The sequence below is a fragment of the Vigna radiata genome, chromosome 5 (assembly GCF_000741045.1).
Source record: "Vigna radiata var. radiata cultivar VC1973A chromosome 5, Vradiata_ver6, whole genome shotgun sequence".
Taxonomy (NCBI): Eukaryota; Viridiplantae; Streptophyta; class Magnoliopsida; order Fabales; family Fabaceae; genus Vigna; species Vigna radiata.
This window is the reverse complement of record NC_028355.1, coordinates 13,192,638-13,205,845: the sequence shown is the minus strand read 5'-3', so window position 1 is coordinate 13,205,845 and position 13,208 is coordinate 13,192,638. Positions and strand designations below refer to the sequence as shown.

The window sequence follows — 13,208 nt, the reverse complement described above, 5'->3', positions numbered from 1 at the left end:
AGGGACACATGATGAATGTAGCTGGTGCCGTTGATGTGGAGATGTTAGGGAAAAACAGAGTGTGACAAGGAAGGGATGAGCCACGTCGAGATGGGAGAACCCAAACCGACTCATGTTTAGTGTGAGAGTAGTTCTCTCTGCATCTCATCAGTCTTGTTCTGCACCTTCCATTCCTTTTATATTTCCAATTTGAGTCTTGAAGAATATTTTGGTTTTAAAAAAAAGCTGATCCATTCATTGAAAAAGCAAATACTATATTCCTATTCCCACTATCACATTTCACATCCTAAAAATCCTACACCCCCTTCTTCTTTCTTCTTCTTTGTAGAATTTTAAATCTGAAACCCCCATACTTCTCCCCGTACATCTGTTTCTCCTAACCAGGTGTCCTCCTCCCTCATTTGTCTCCACCATTTTCATCATTTAATTTTCTTTATCCTCGGTGGTGGCTGTTTCGTATATCAAGTTTTTCTGGGTTCATTATTTTCCCTAGATCTTCTTCATGGATGTGTGAATCATGAATTGCTTGATCTGTGCTCGTACCGTGTATAAATTGTGTATGAACTGTGTGTATGGAAATTAACTGGGTGTATGAACCGTGTGTATGGAAATTTGGTGAGATGTAGGGTTAATCGCAAATGGAACTCTGGTTAACGCCTGTCGCACTAGGAACTGCGGATATGGTGGTGCCGCAGCTGGATCAGCGGCTGATGGTAATCGCAAGTCGATTTGAGGTTGGTTTTGGGGGTGCTTGTCCGCATTTCGCACTACGGCTAAAGGGAACGTAGTTCGTCTTGCGGTTGGTTTCTGTCCCTTGTTTTGGGTTTATTTTTTTTGTTGATTTTTGGTTACTACATCTCTCTTCTTCTTCCTCCCACCAACCAGCAAGTATCATCACCAGATGACCACCACAGATCAGCTCAACTCAAAACAATCAAAGAGAAAATAGTGAACTCAAAGGAAATGCTATTGTGAGTGATAGGGAGGGGTATTACTAGTTAAGAAATCATTAATAAATCATTAAGTGTTTTGACTTTTATTAAATGAAGGAGAAAAATGTAATTTTGGAGGTGCAGGGAGAAAGAGGTAAGGTGCAGGGAGAACTGCTCTTAGTGTGATAGGTAAACTGGGTCCAAAGCAGAATGGGGACAGTTGGGAAGGATGTTGGATTTTAACGTATAAGAGGCAAAAGAATGAAAGGGAAACTGATATCTTTTATTGTGCATAAACATAAGTATTTATACTCATAATTTGTAACCAACTTTTAAAAAATATATACTAAACTAATTAATTTAAATAATACCTAAAATTCTCTTAAGAAATAGAATATGAATATTTTTATTTAACCGCTTTGACTCTTTCAACCACATGTTGTTTGAGTCACAAAATTTCAATACTCCTCCTTGACTCAAAGTCAACATACTTTAAGTCTTTTCATCCTTGACCGTATCATCTAAAGTTCTTCCACTTTCGGAAGTCTCGACCACTTCTGATTTTCAAGAACTGCGTCTAACTCTAAGTTGTCAGTCTTTCACCTTTTCAGTATTGTCTTGTTGCTCCGTATTTTCAGCTTTTGCTTCGGGAAGAGTTGTCTTAGGATGTTTTTCTTCCTCCAATTTTTCTGGTTTAATTTGACTTTCACCAACGTTAACAACCACTAGCTTTACTTTCTTGTCATTCAGAGATGGTATTCTTTTAAGTCTTCCGACATCCTACAACTTGTTTATTGCTCTCCATTTGTCTTTTGGAAAATGCAATCTCGTTTGTTTTCCATATTGCAAAGTTGCACATACAGATGATTTGTCTTCCAATTTAGGTCGCCCTTGTACCTGCATTTTATCTTCAACCTTGTGCAGAGCAAACCGCTCTTCATCAATCAAATTCAAAGCAAAGCTCTTGCCTTTCATTTGAACTCTGAATAATTCTTTATTATCTGAATCTTTAATCATGCAGGTTTTGTCTTCAAATAAAACTTTATAGCCTTTCTCTAGAAGTTGTCCAACACTCAACGAATTTTCAGGAACATATAGAACATCAGTAATTAATTTTCAAACCTGTACAACTTTTGATCGCGGTGATTCCTTTACCCTTCACTGCTATTTTTGCCCCGTTTCCAATTCTGACATTTGTGTTGTAGGTTGCATCAAGATCTTTGAATAATTTTTGATCGTAAGTCATGTGGTTCGTGCCACCACTATCAATTAGCCAACTTTTTTGTTGATCTTGCAGTAGCAAAATAAGAAACAACAAAAATTTTCTTCTTCTTCACCGTCTTCAACCACAACTTGTACATTCTCTTGTTTTTATGATGACTTGCATATTTTCTCCACATGTCCTAATTGTCTGCATTTATGGCATTTCACATCTGGCCTCCACCTACACTTCGTATATGGATGATTATTTTTCTTACAAAAAGGACATGATGGAAAAACAATAGAGGATTTGTTATCATTTTTGTGGTTGAAACTTCCTGACCTTTTTTTCAGCAATTTAGCTGCCAAAGCCCCTTCAATGTAACATTCTTCTCTCATGAGTCTTCTTTGTTCTAGAGCCTAAAGTGCTGCCAAAAGTTCTGCTAAGGTAATAGTAGAAAAATCTTTTGAGTTCTCCAAGGATGTTAATGTGGCTTCATATCTTTCTGGAATTATTACAAGTATTTTTTGAACAATTCGAGAATCAGGAATCTAAGTGCCTAGAAGACTAATTTTGTTTGCAATGCCGAGAAGCTTGTCTGCATAATCTTTGATTGTCTCTGAATCTTTCATCCTCTGCATCTCAAGTTCTCGAACTAGATTCAAAGCTTGCATTCCTTTGACTCTCTCATTGCCTTCAAAAAGTTCCAGATTTCATGTGTCGTTTTCAACGTCATTATTCTGTTGAAAATGACTGAAGATACAGTTGTGAACAAAATTGATTTGGCTTTAGACTTTCGAAGCCTGCTTTCTTTGTGATTTTTCATTTAAGCAATCGTAGGATTATTTGGCAAGGGAGCCACTTTGTAGTCTTGTTCTACCGCTTCCCATACATCATTAGCATCTAGATATGCTTCCATTTTGACAACCCACATTTGATAGTTTTGTCCATCAAATAGAGTTATAGAAACCATAGTAAATGAGGTTTGAGATTCCATTTTATGTGTGGTGGCTATTTTGTGGTTGTAGGTGTTTATGGGTTATACCACATATCCCATAAGATCCTTTTTGCTCTTGATACCAATTGTTGGGTTTTAACGTATAAGAGACAAGAGAATGAAAGGGAAATTAATATCTTTTATTGTGCATAAACATAAATATTTATACGGCATAATTTGTAACCAACTTTTTAAAAAATATATAGTAAACTAATTAATTTAAATAATGTCTAAAATTCTCCTAAGAAATAGAGTATGAATATTTTTATTTAAATGCTTTTACTCTTTCAACCACATGTTGTTTGAGTCACAAAATTCCAATAGAGGAAATGGACTAGGCCCAAGCGGGAAAAAAAAAACTTTGTGTCCCTTAAACATCCATATATTACAAAGGCTGAGATATTTGTTAAGGAGATAGTGAGACTTCATGGGATTCCAAAGTATGTGGTGAGTGATAGGGATCTAGTATTTGAGTCTATTTTGGAAAGAGTTATTTAAGATGCAGGACACCAAATTACAAATGAGTACAACTTATCATCCACAATCAGATGGACCCATTAAGGTAACAAAAAGTGTTTAGAAACGTATCTATGGTGTTTCATCACCAACAAACCTAAGATATGGGTTATTTAGATGCATTGGGCAGAGTTTTGTTTTAACACAACTTATCATGGATTTACGAGAATGACTCCTTTTGAAGTTGTGTATGGGAGAGCACCTCCTAAGATTGTGCAACTGGTACAAGGAGAAATGAGAGTTGAGGCTGTCCAAAAGGATGTTTTGGAGAGGGATGAGGTTCTAAGACAGCTAAAAGCCCATTTGTCTCGTGCTCAGGACAAGACGAGGACTCAAGCCAATAAGCATCGATTGGAAAGATTATTTTCTGTGTGGGTGATTTCGTGTTTTTAAAATTGAAACTAAATACGCAGTAGTCGATCATGAACAGGGTCAATCCGAAATATAGCTCTTTTGAGATTGTAAAAAAAATTTGGTGAAGTGAAATATCGTTTGACACCAAATTTAAATATTGATCTTGTCTGTCATTATTAAAGAGAGCGTGGACAAATATAAGGTTGGGCTGGGTTGAATGATGATAGAGCTTAATTACTAATTCCTGAGGGGATCTTGACTACTAGAAACAATACAAAAAAGGGGAGAAATTAAGAAACGAGTGTTGGTGCAGTAGAAGAGACAAAATGCTGACGAGCTACTTGGGAGGATGAAGTGACAGTATGAAATTAGTTTCTAGAATTTAGCCTTGTGGACAATGCTTTATTTCAAGATGGAAGTATTGATACAGACCCAAATGCTATTGGGCTCAGTGAGTCGTTGATCCAAGCAGAGAAGGGTAAGAAGAGGTGGGGTAGAGTATATGAGGGACAAAAAATTAGGAAGGGTAAGATGGCACAGTAGGAGGTTTTTGGTGGTTAGAAGAGAGAAAAAGAATCATAGAGATTGTTTAGGGAACATCGAGAGAAGAAGTGGTTTGAGAGAGATAATCATTTTTAGTTTCTCTTAGGAGCATTGCTCTAGATAGAAGAATTGTTGCATTGAGTTGAACTTTTTGTTTTTCAATACTAAATACTCAAATATATTATATTCTGGAATGCATTTGTTTCATTACCCATTTTTTAGAACATATAAAGTTTCAATTGTAAGTGTTTGATCATTTACCCCTTGACTGGTCTTTTAACTTGGTAAAATGGCGTTTAATATAGCTTAGGGAAAGTTCAAATGTAAAAAAAAAAATACTAAAGTGGAAATATTATATAAAGGTAGAAAGTAGAGTAAAGATATATAAACTTAAACTAAAGTGACAAACACTTACAATATGAGGAACTAAAATGAGAATTTACTGGTGTAAGAGAATGAGATGTGATGTGAGAAAAGAAGAGTGGGGCTCCTTAGTCATGTTGAATGAGATACCTCTCTGCAATAGTGGCATGAGTAGCAGCACCTATTGGTAGAACGTCTTCATCAATCATGAAATAGGGAGAATGTCCGGTATGAGTAGACCCCAATGTTTCATTCCTTATACCTATGTAGAAGAAAGCTGAGGGAACCACCTCGGAGTAGAAGGAGAAATCTTCAGCACCCATCATAGGTGGAACTACCCTGAAATTCTTCTGACCCAGCAAATCAACAGATACCTTCTTCACATGCTCATACATTCTCTCATCATTTACTGTTGGAGGATAAATCGTGTACTCCTTTTCAAAGAAATCCACTTCTGCCCAGCATCTGTACACACTTGCCTGTTCAACAATCACCTGTTTTTCCAAAACACCTATTCAATTTCCTCCTTTTTTATTTTTAATTCTGTGATTTCAGTCCATCCATCTAACATTTAACTAAAATGACACTATTAAAGTTGCTAACCTGTTCTATTCTTTCAAGTAACTGGTAAAAGCTGGTGTTAGAGAACGCTCTGAAAGTCCCACCGAGAACCACTGTGTCTGGTATCATGTCCAGATTGTTGCCTCCATTAAACGAAGTTACAGAGACAACCTAAATTTGAAGGATGTCTGGTTAGGAAGGTATGCAAAAAGACACAAACGGAGATTGGGTAAAAGGAAAAGAAGGGATGCAAAACCTGAGAATCGAGTGGATTTGATTCGCGGGAGACAATGCCCTGTAAGCTGATAACAGAAGCCGAAGCAGCCAAAACAGGATCGACAGAACGGTGAGGATCGGCAGCAAAACCCTTTTTGCCTCTAATGACGGCTCTGAAAAACCCACAACCAGCAAGGAGGGGCCCAGGCCTTGACCCGATTATTCCTGTTGGATGTTCATGGGATACATGAGCTGCAAATATTGCTTCCACGTCCTCCAAAGCACCATCTTGCATCATTCGTTTTGCTCCATTTCCAGCTTCTTCGGCTGGCTGGAATATCAGAATTACAGTTCCCTGTGAGCCACACAACAACACTTCTGTTAGTCATCGTCTTTCTTTCTTCAACATCAAATATATGTTGATGAGGATGAAATTATTGAAAATAATCTAAATGAATATAAATCTCACATTAAATATAAATGATAAAGTTAAATAAATTTATTATTTTGAAATTTTGAATTAAATGTCATTTATTCAGTTAGATTCAATGTCACATATATAATTTTTTTAATGATATAAAAAAACAAAAATCCATCAAAATTTACGTGAGTATGGTTATTATTCAGAAACTCGTTATCTACCGAAATATCATGTTCCTCAATGAGAAAACTAAGAAAACGTAAAGAGAGGAAAATATAGTAAACACAATGTGGAAAATTACGATGGTTGTGTTTTCATTAGATTTTGTTAATACCAATTTGTGAACGATGGTGAGTGAAAGTAATACTCACAACAACATTCACAGGACAATGTGGTTGCATTTAATAAGTACGGTATTGCTTTTTGATGACACGAAAATAAAGATTGGGAACCACATCACATCCGCCTTTTAAATTCAACTTTCCAATCATCTCACACTTCATTTCCTACTCATTGCCCCCAACACCCACTACTTTTCATGCTTTCTTTCATTAATTAAAAAATCTCAGTATATTGAATATTAAGAAATAAATTTTAAACCAAATTTAATTTTAAAAATTAATTTAAAAAATAAAATTCATATTCACTTTGTCAAATTTCCAACAACCTTAAATTTATATTATTCGTTAACCATAGGAGGGAGTAGCTAACCATTAATGTTGAAAGAAAATGTAGAAAATAGGTGATAGATGTAGGGTCTGAATTGCTGGCAATAGGTTGGCCCCTACTGCTTCCTACACCTAGGCTCTGAATTCCTAGTTATAGGATAGCCCCCCCTGCTAACCTAAAGTTAATGGTCAATTATCCTATGTTTAGAGGTCTCATCAATGACCATGTTTTTAACTGAAAGGGTAAAGGGTAATTTTTCTGGTCAAATGTCCTTTCACTGTCTTTGCATTCTATAAAAAGTACTTTTGCAGACGGTTTGGATTTTTAGTTCATTGTGAGAAATGAGAGGACAAAAACGAGGAGTCTACATCCACTATTTTCATCCATCAAATGCAAAGATTCCTAACAACAGTCAGAGTCCTATCGTACGTTATCCACAATATCCAAAGTCATTTTCTCTTCTTTTTCTTACATGTTTATACAATATTAATTTTGAAGTTGACCTTCTTTATAATTATTTTTTTGTCTTATTTTTAAAATATATTAATGAACATTAATTTTAATATTTTAAAATATATTATTATTTTTTTTAATATATCGTTTTGAAGATTCAGTATAGTTACCCGTATGAAAACTTTAACAGAAATCTAGAACAAGGTTTCATATTTTTATTCAAAATAGTAAACTTTCTATTTATCTTTTTTTCTTAATTTAAATTAAATGGTTCATTTTCTATTTTTTTTTTCTCTATCACTTTGCGTAACTCTTCCAAACAACCCAGAAAAAGGTGTATGGTAGAGATATTGAAGAATATGGTGAGGTACATAAATGGTAAAGCAAACTTTATTGTTAAGGACCACTTCTTACATTGCTTCAGAACAGGTCCTTTAATAGCAATGCAGCAGTGATTGGGTAGTTTCTTTGCCTGGTGATTTTTAACTACTAAACTTATGTTTCTTTACAATCAAAAGAATATTTCTAAAATAGTTTATTTTACGACGATGTTATTTTAAATAATTTTTATCATACTTATATGTTAATTTATTTTCACATTTTATTATTTTAAAAACTGGACCAAAACATGTTTTTTATATAAAACATAGTCCTTCTAACTCTACTGTTTCTTATACAGAATTCAATAAAAGCAAAAATATAAGGCCTCGGCAATTAAAATATATTTTATTAATTGGATTTTAAAAAAATAAAAATAAAAATATTACAAAGCTGTAAGGTTAGAATGACTAATTTAGCTAACTAAACCTACTCTAGTGCCAATGTTTTCATCGATAATTAAAATTTGGTATTCGAATTTAGCTTACAATAGGTTTGCAATGGTTGGATACAGTTAAATGTGGTTCTGATTTGACTAATCATCTTAATTCAAATTTATTATTTTAAAATTTCATATTTTATTGAGTTAGTTACTATAAACTATTTATTCAATACAAATAAGCTATTCGTTTTTAACTTATATTGAGTTAATCCTTTTTCAGAAAAATATATATTTTACTTTTAATAAATGAAATAATATACACTATCTTTAATAAAAAAAGAATTCTGTGTGGCTTTAATAATTATTTTTATAATAAACTGTAGTTTTTTTATATATATAATTTATTACTAATTTTTCATTAAAGTTTATCATATTGGAAATAAAATTAAAATTTTAAATATATCTTTTCACTTCAATGAAATTGGTTAAACAACAATATTTCAATAGAATAGAATATAGATGCATTTCAAAGAGTAAATATAGACCCAATTTTGTTCATTAAAAAACTCCTTATACTATTTAACTCGATTATTATTTAAAAGTAATTGTGGTGGCGCATATTAAAAATAAGGAGAAAATTGGTTTGAAGAGGATAACCAAGCTCATCCGTCATTTCGATCTCTTTTCTACTTTTTAAAAGTGATTTTATATGAATGAAAATAAGATAAATTTAAAAATGTATAAATACATGTAAATTTTTTAGTTTTGAGTTAAATTTAAAATTGAATTCTTAACATGATATCATAATCATAAATTAAAGTCTATCCTAACAAAATATATTAATTGTTAGATCTATAAATGGATGTAAAATTTATTTTATAAAATAGTTTTAAAGGATTGAATTAAAATAAAAGAAAAAACATTTCTACATGTTTTAAATTAAATTAAACATTAAAGTCAAAATCTTTAAGAAAAAAAAATTAAAAGGGTGGAATAAAAACACCAAGGCAAATAAGCTTAATTATATAATTTAACTAGTATTCCACATTATTTATCAAGGAGGAAAGATTAGGAACTAGAGTAGGAAGCACGTTAAAAGGAATCTGAACTTCCTAATTATAGACAAAAACGTAAAATCATAATCTAACCCATTTAACTCGCTAAATAAGATAATTCAGAAATTCCTATCAAAAGAGGCATGCAAAAACTAATAACAGAAAAAAAAAAGTTATTGAAATAAAGTTACAGAGGAAGCCAGTTTTCTATGCGTGTATCGTCATATATAACTTATAAGGAAATATGCCTACTTTTCGTTGTATGTTGGAAATACATGTAAAAACAAAGACGAATTTAGATAAATACGTTTTGTGAAAAATGTAAAAATATTAATATTTTTTTTAAAAAAAAAAATCTACCTATATTTAGAAGACACCCGCATTTATTTGTCAAACCTGGCCAGACAACCCACTTGCCTCAGATTCTTAGAAATCATAGAAATCAAAATTAAAAGAAAAAAAAAATGTTGGTTAGAGGACCTTCTAAACACCATATTCTAAGATCTTTCTCGTGATATGCTATTAAAAATGTCAACGACGCCTCATAATAAGAAGGAGTAATAATATCATGAAACACTTTTACATTCATTTAATATATAATATAAAAGTAAAATATTCAAAAAGTATAAAGTTTTATAATTTTTTAATAAAAAATAAATAAAAATAATGTCAAATAAATATAAAAAGTTTAGGTATGTCAAAAAATCATTTCTCAATTAGAGAAATAAAAACATAACAAATAGAGAGTTGTTTATAATGTAATTGTTACGGTTCAATAATAATATTAAATTATATTATCATCTAATAGTAAAGTTATGCATAATAAAAATTTTCAACTATTATAATAAATAATTTTAAAATTATAATTAAAATAGTTTTTATTTATCTGACAATATGAAAATCTATCAAAAATTATTCCTCCCCACAAAGCATAAGATAATTAATATGGTGTAAGAAAATAGTAATCATAGTCAACTCTGTACTTCAAAAATAGGACAAACTGCAAAAAGTTAAAATTCTGAAAGAAATATATGAGCCAATATCAAAATAGATCTACTTGGCTAAGTTAATCTGGAACCTCGAGATAGAATCGAAGTAATTTAATAATAATGAATTAGATTAAGTTGGATAACTAGATTTATAGATAATATATTTATTAAATTATTACTGGATATTCAATACACATCATTGAAAATTTATACAAATATTGCAAGACTTGATGTTTAGTAGAGATAACTGTAAAAAGGTGTTAAAATTTTAAGTTGTGTTTACTAGGAGATTTATTATTTCATATATAATATATAAAAATCCTGTAAATAATATTTTCATGAAAGGTAATTTTAAATATTTTGTAATTACACAGGTTTTAACTATGTTAAATTTTGTGAAATGTCCAGGGTTTTCTTAAGGCACCAAATAGAAAACAAAAAGATGACTTTTTTTTTTTTCTTAAATATACAAGTTCCACCGTTTGAATCTTTAAGATGAAGTTTTTCGACTGTCTGTCCTTGTGGGAGCCATTACTGATAGGGGCAATATATCTAAACCCACACAGTAAGAAGATTGTGTCTTCCACAGAAAAGTGCAATGGAATTTTTAGAGGCAAAGGAAGTGTAATGGACCACACTTCTTGGCCCAAGTGTCGTCCCAAATAAAGTTATGCCATTATAAGGACCATGGTATCAAGATAAAAGATGTGAATCCTCTCTCCCTTTTATATATATACTCTTATTTATTATTGTAGAAAACGGAAAAAATATATATAATGTGTTAAAGTAACTTCTATTCCTTACGTAAATTAACAAGAACCAGAAGGAAAAACTTCTAATTGGACAATAGAATATAAAGAGGGAAGCAAATACTGTCAAATTTCATAGACTCTATCACCTTGTAATTAAGCTAAATCATATATAAGATTTCTTTCTCTAAATTTGAAAAAAATAATTATCTAGTTGTAAATTTGAAGTTTTTAATTATGTGTCATTGATTGTGGGTGATTGAATGATCGAGGAAGTGTCAAAAATAATTGTAAGAAATGGTGGAATAGTATGTTGATTAGTAGTAAGAGATAAGGAAAGAACAAACCTTTAATAGATGCTCTCGAGTTTTCAAAATCTTGGCAGCGCCAAGAAGCATGGCAACGTGTGCGTCGTGCCCACAAGCATGCATTTTGCCGGCAACTTTAGACCTGTGCTCCCACTCCACAGCTTCCTACAACGAATCCCGACTAGTGATGAGATGGAATTTTGTTTTATCACAACATACTTTGGCAAATGATATTTTTTATTATGGCCAAGAGCTTTGTAAATGTAAAGTGCTCTTTTTCACTTCCGGATGCATAGAAAATAAATCTATAGTCAACGGTAGTAAAGTGGGGTAGAAGTATTGAAAAAGAAAAGACATCTATCTATATTTTTGGTACAAATGCTACGATGAAACTTCAAAGCAAAATATTGCAATAAATTATATTAAGAAAGACTAATACATGTAATAAAATCTATACACAATACATTACCTTTTTCTTTTCAAATATAACACAAAGAACAAATACTCTTTTCTTCTAAGTACAGAATCTAATATATTCTTCAATAATCTTTGTCTTAAGTCAGACACAAAAATTTCACAATCATAAAGTATAACTACTTTTATGATTGTCAGACATATAGTACAAAACACTTGTGACAACACAGATCTATCTAAAATTTTGTCATTAATATCTATCATATAAAGACAAATCAAAGATTTCAACGCATGTCTCGTGTCGACACGTAATAAGACGCAATAAAAGAATAATAATAATAATTTTTTTATAATAATAAAATATTTAGACATAAATTTTCTTGTTATTATTAATTTTTGAAAAAAAATCTACTTAAAAATATTTTTTTTTCTAATTTTTTAAATTATTGTAAAAATTAAAAGTAATATCATGAAGCTAGGGATAAACATGAACCTTTGAAGCTAGTTGGAAAGGAGTAGAAAGTCCACTAAGAGTGTAATATTATTATATTATGTCATGTTATATTATATTTATTATATTATATTATATTAGTGGTTTTTTGTGAATTGGTTTTGGCTTTAGGTTTTGAAGAAGACAGAAGGAAAATTGGAAGGAAGAGAGGGAGAAGGAGACCTGAATGGGAAGTGCGTCCATATCAGCTCTGATGGCAACAAAAGGAGGACCACCAGTGCCGATCCAAGCTCGAATACCGGTCTTCGCGAGGGGATACCGATAGTTAACTTCCATCAGATCCAACTCCTCTCTCACCAAGCGACTCGTCTCGATTTCCTCAAACGCCAACTCAGGATTTGCGTGGATCTTCCGCCGAATACCTCTCAGCCACTCCGCTGTCTCCGACTGCCGCGCTACTTTCAGCACCGCCTCCGAACAAGCCTCGCTCCACACCTCGCACTCCGCCGCCGCCGGTGACGCGCCGAGCCTTGTGCTGTTCTCCGACATCGCCTTCTGGCATCTCCGGTCAGGAAACAGCACGCGGTTGTAGGCAGCGGAGGGAGTAGGCTCGGCGACAGAAACCGCCGCCGAGACTGCGAGGAGGATTGATAGGAGCAGGATGGAGAAACGGAATTTCATACTCTGTTTTTTTAGTGGAAACAGAGTGGAGAGAGCGAAGAACAGAGGAGGGGCGTAAAATAGAAGGAGAGAATGGGATGAGAGAGATGAGAGATGAGAATTTGAACACGTGGTGATAAAGAAAAGTATAAAAAAATGGAGGTGACAGAATTTTGTTTAACTTTTGTGTTTTTGGTCCTCTGACAACGGTTGAATAATTCGAGCACGTGGGAAGACAGACACGGATGTATTTACTTCTACTTAATGCTAATGCAATAATACATTTGTCACACCAAGCATCTCGTCAATTTTTTTAATTCCCTAACTTATTCATAATTAACAAATCAGCATGTCGGAGGAGAGAATAACGAATACATTAATACATATCATTTTTTATTTCTTTTAAAAGTATCTTTTATGTCTCTCCCGTATCAAATATTTTTACTTTTAATTAATCACTTTAAATCCTCTTCGATAAATCTTAAAAAAACTTTACTGTTTAATTAATATTTTGGTTTTATTATAAAAATTATTTAATGTGATTGTTTTTTTTCTTCAATTTAATTTCTATTTTTATTTAAAAGATTTAATGTAAT

General features: G+C 32.4%; 1 protein-coding gene across 1 annotated transcript; it reads right to left on the bottom strand.

Moving 5' to 3' along the window:
* Positions 1–4,882: 4,882 nt before the first annotated feature.
* On the bottom strand, positions 4,883–12,679 carry LOC106762726 (IAA-amino acid hydrolase ILR1-like 6). The gene is made up of 5 exons (XM_014646767.2): positions 12,175–12,679; positions 11,127–11,252; positions 5,724–6,038; positions 5,510–5,638; positions 4,883–5,400 (listed from the first exon to the last, which is right to left on the bottom strand). The coding sequence occupies exons 1-5, from the start codon at positions 12,631–12,633 to the stop codon at positions 5,035–5,037; spliced, it is 1,395 nt and encodes a 464-aa protein (XP_014502253.1). The 5' UTR covers positions 12,634–12,679; the 3' UTR covers positions 4,883–5,034.
* Positions 12,680–13,208: the final 529 nt, after the last annotated feature.

Excerpts from the sequence above, each read along its gene's own strand:
- LOC106762726 (XM_014646767.2), bottom strand. The coding sequence starts at position 12,633 with ATGAAATTCCGTTTCTCCATCCTGCTCCTATCAATCCTCCTCGCAGTC. Across the intron at positions 11,253-12,174 it reads TGGACGCACTTCCCATTCAG|GAAGCTGTGGAGTGGGAGCA; the intron begins GTCTCCTTCTCC and ends GATTCGTTGTAG. Across the intron at positions 5,401-5,509 it reads TACTTGAAAGAATAGAACAG|GTGATTGTTGAACAGGCAAG; the intron begins GTTAGCAACTTT and ends TTGGAAAAACAG.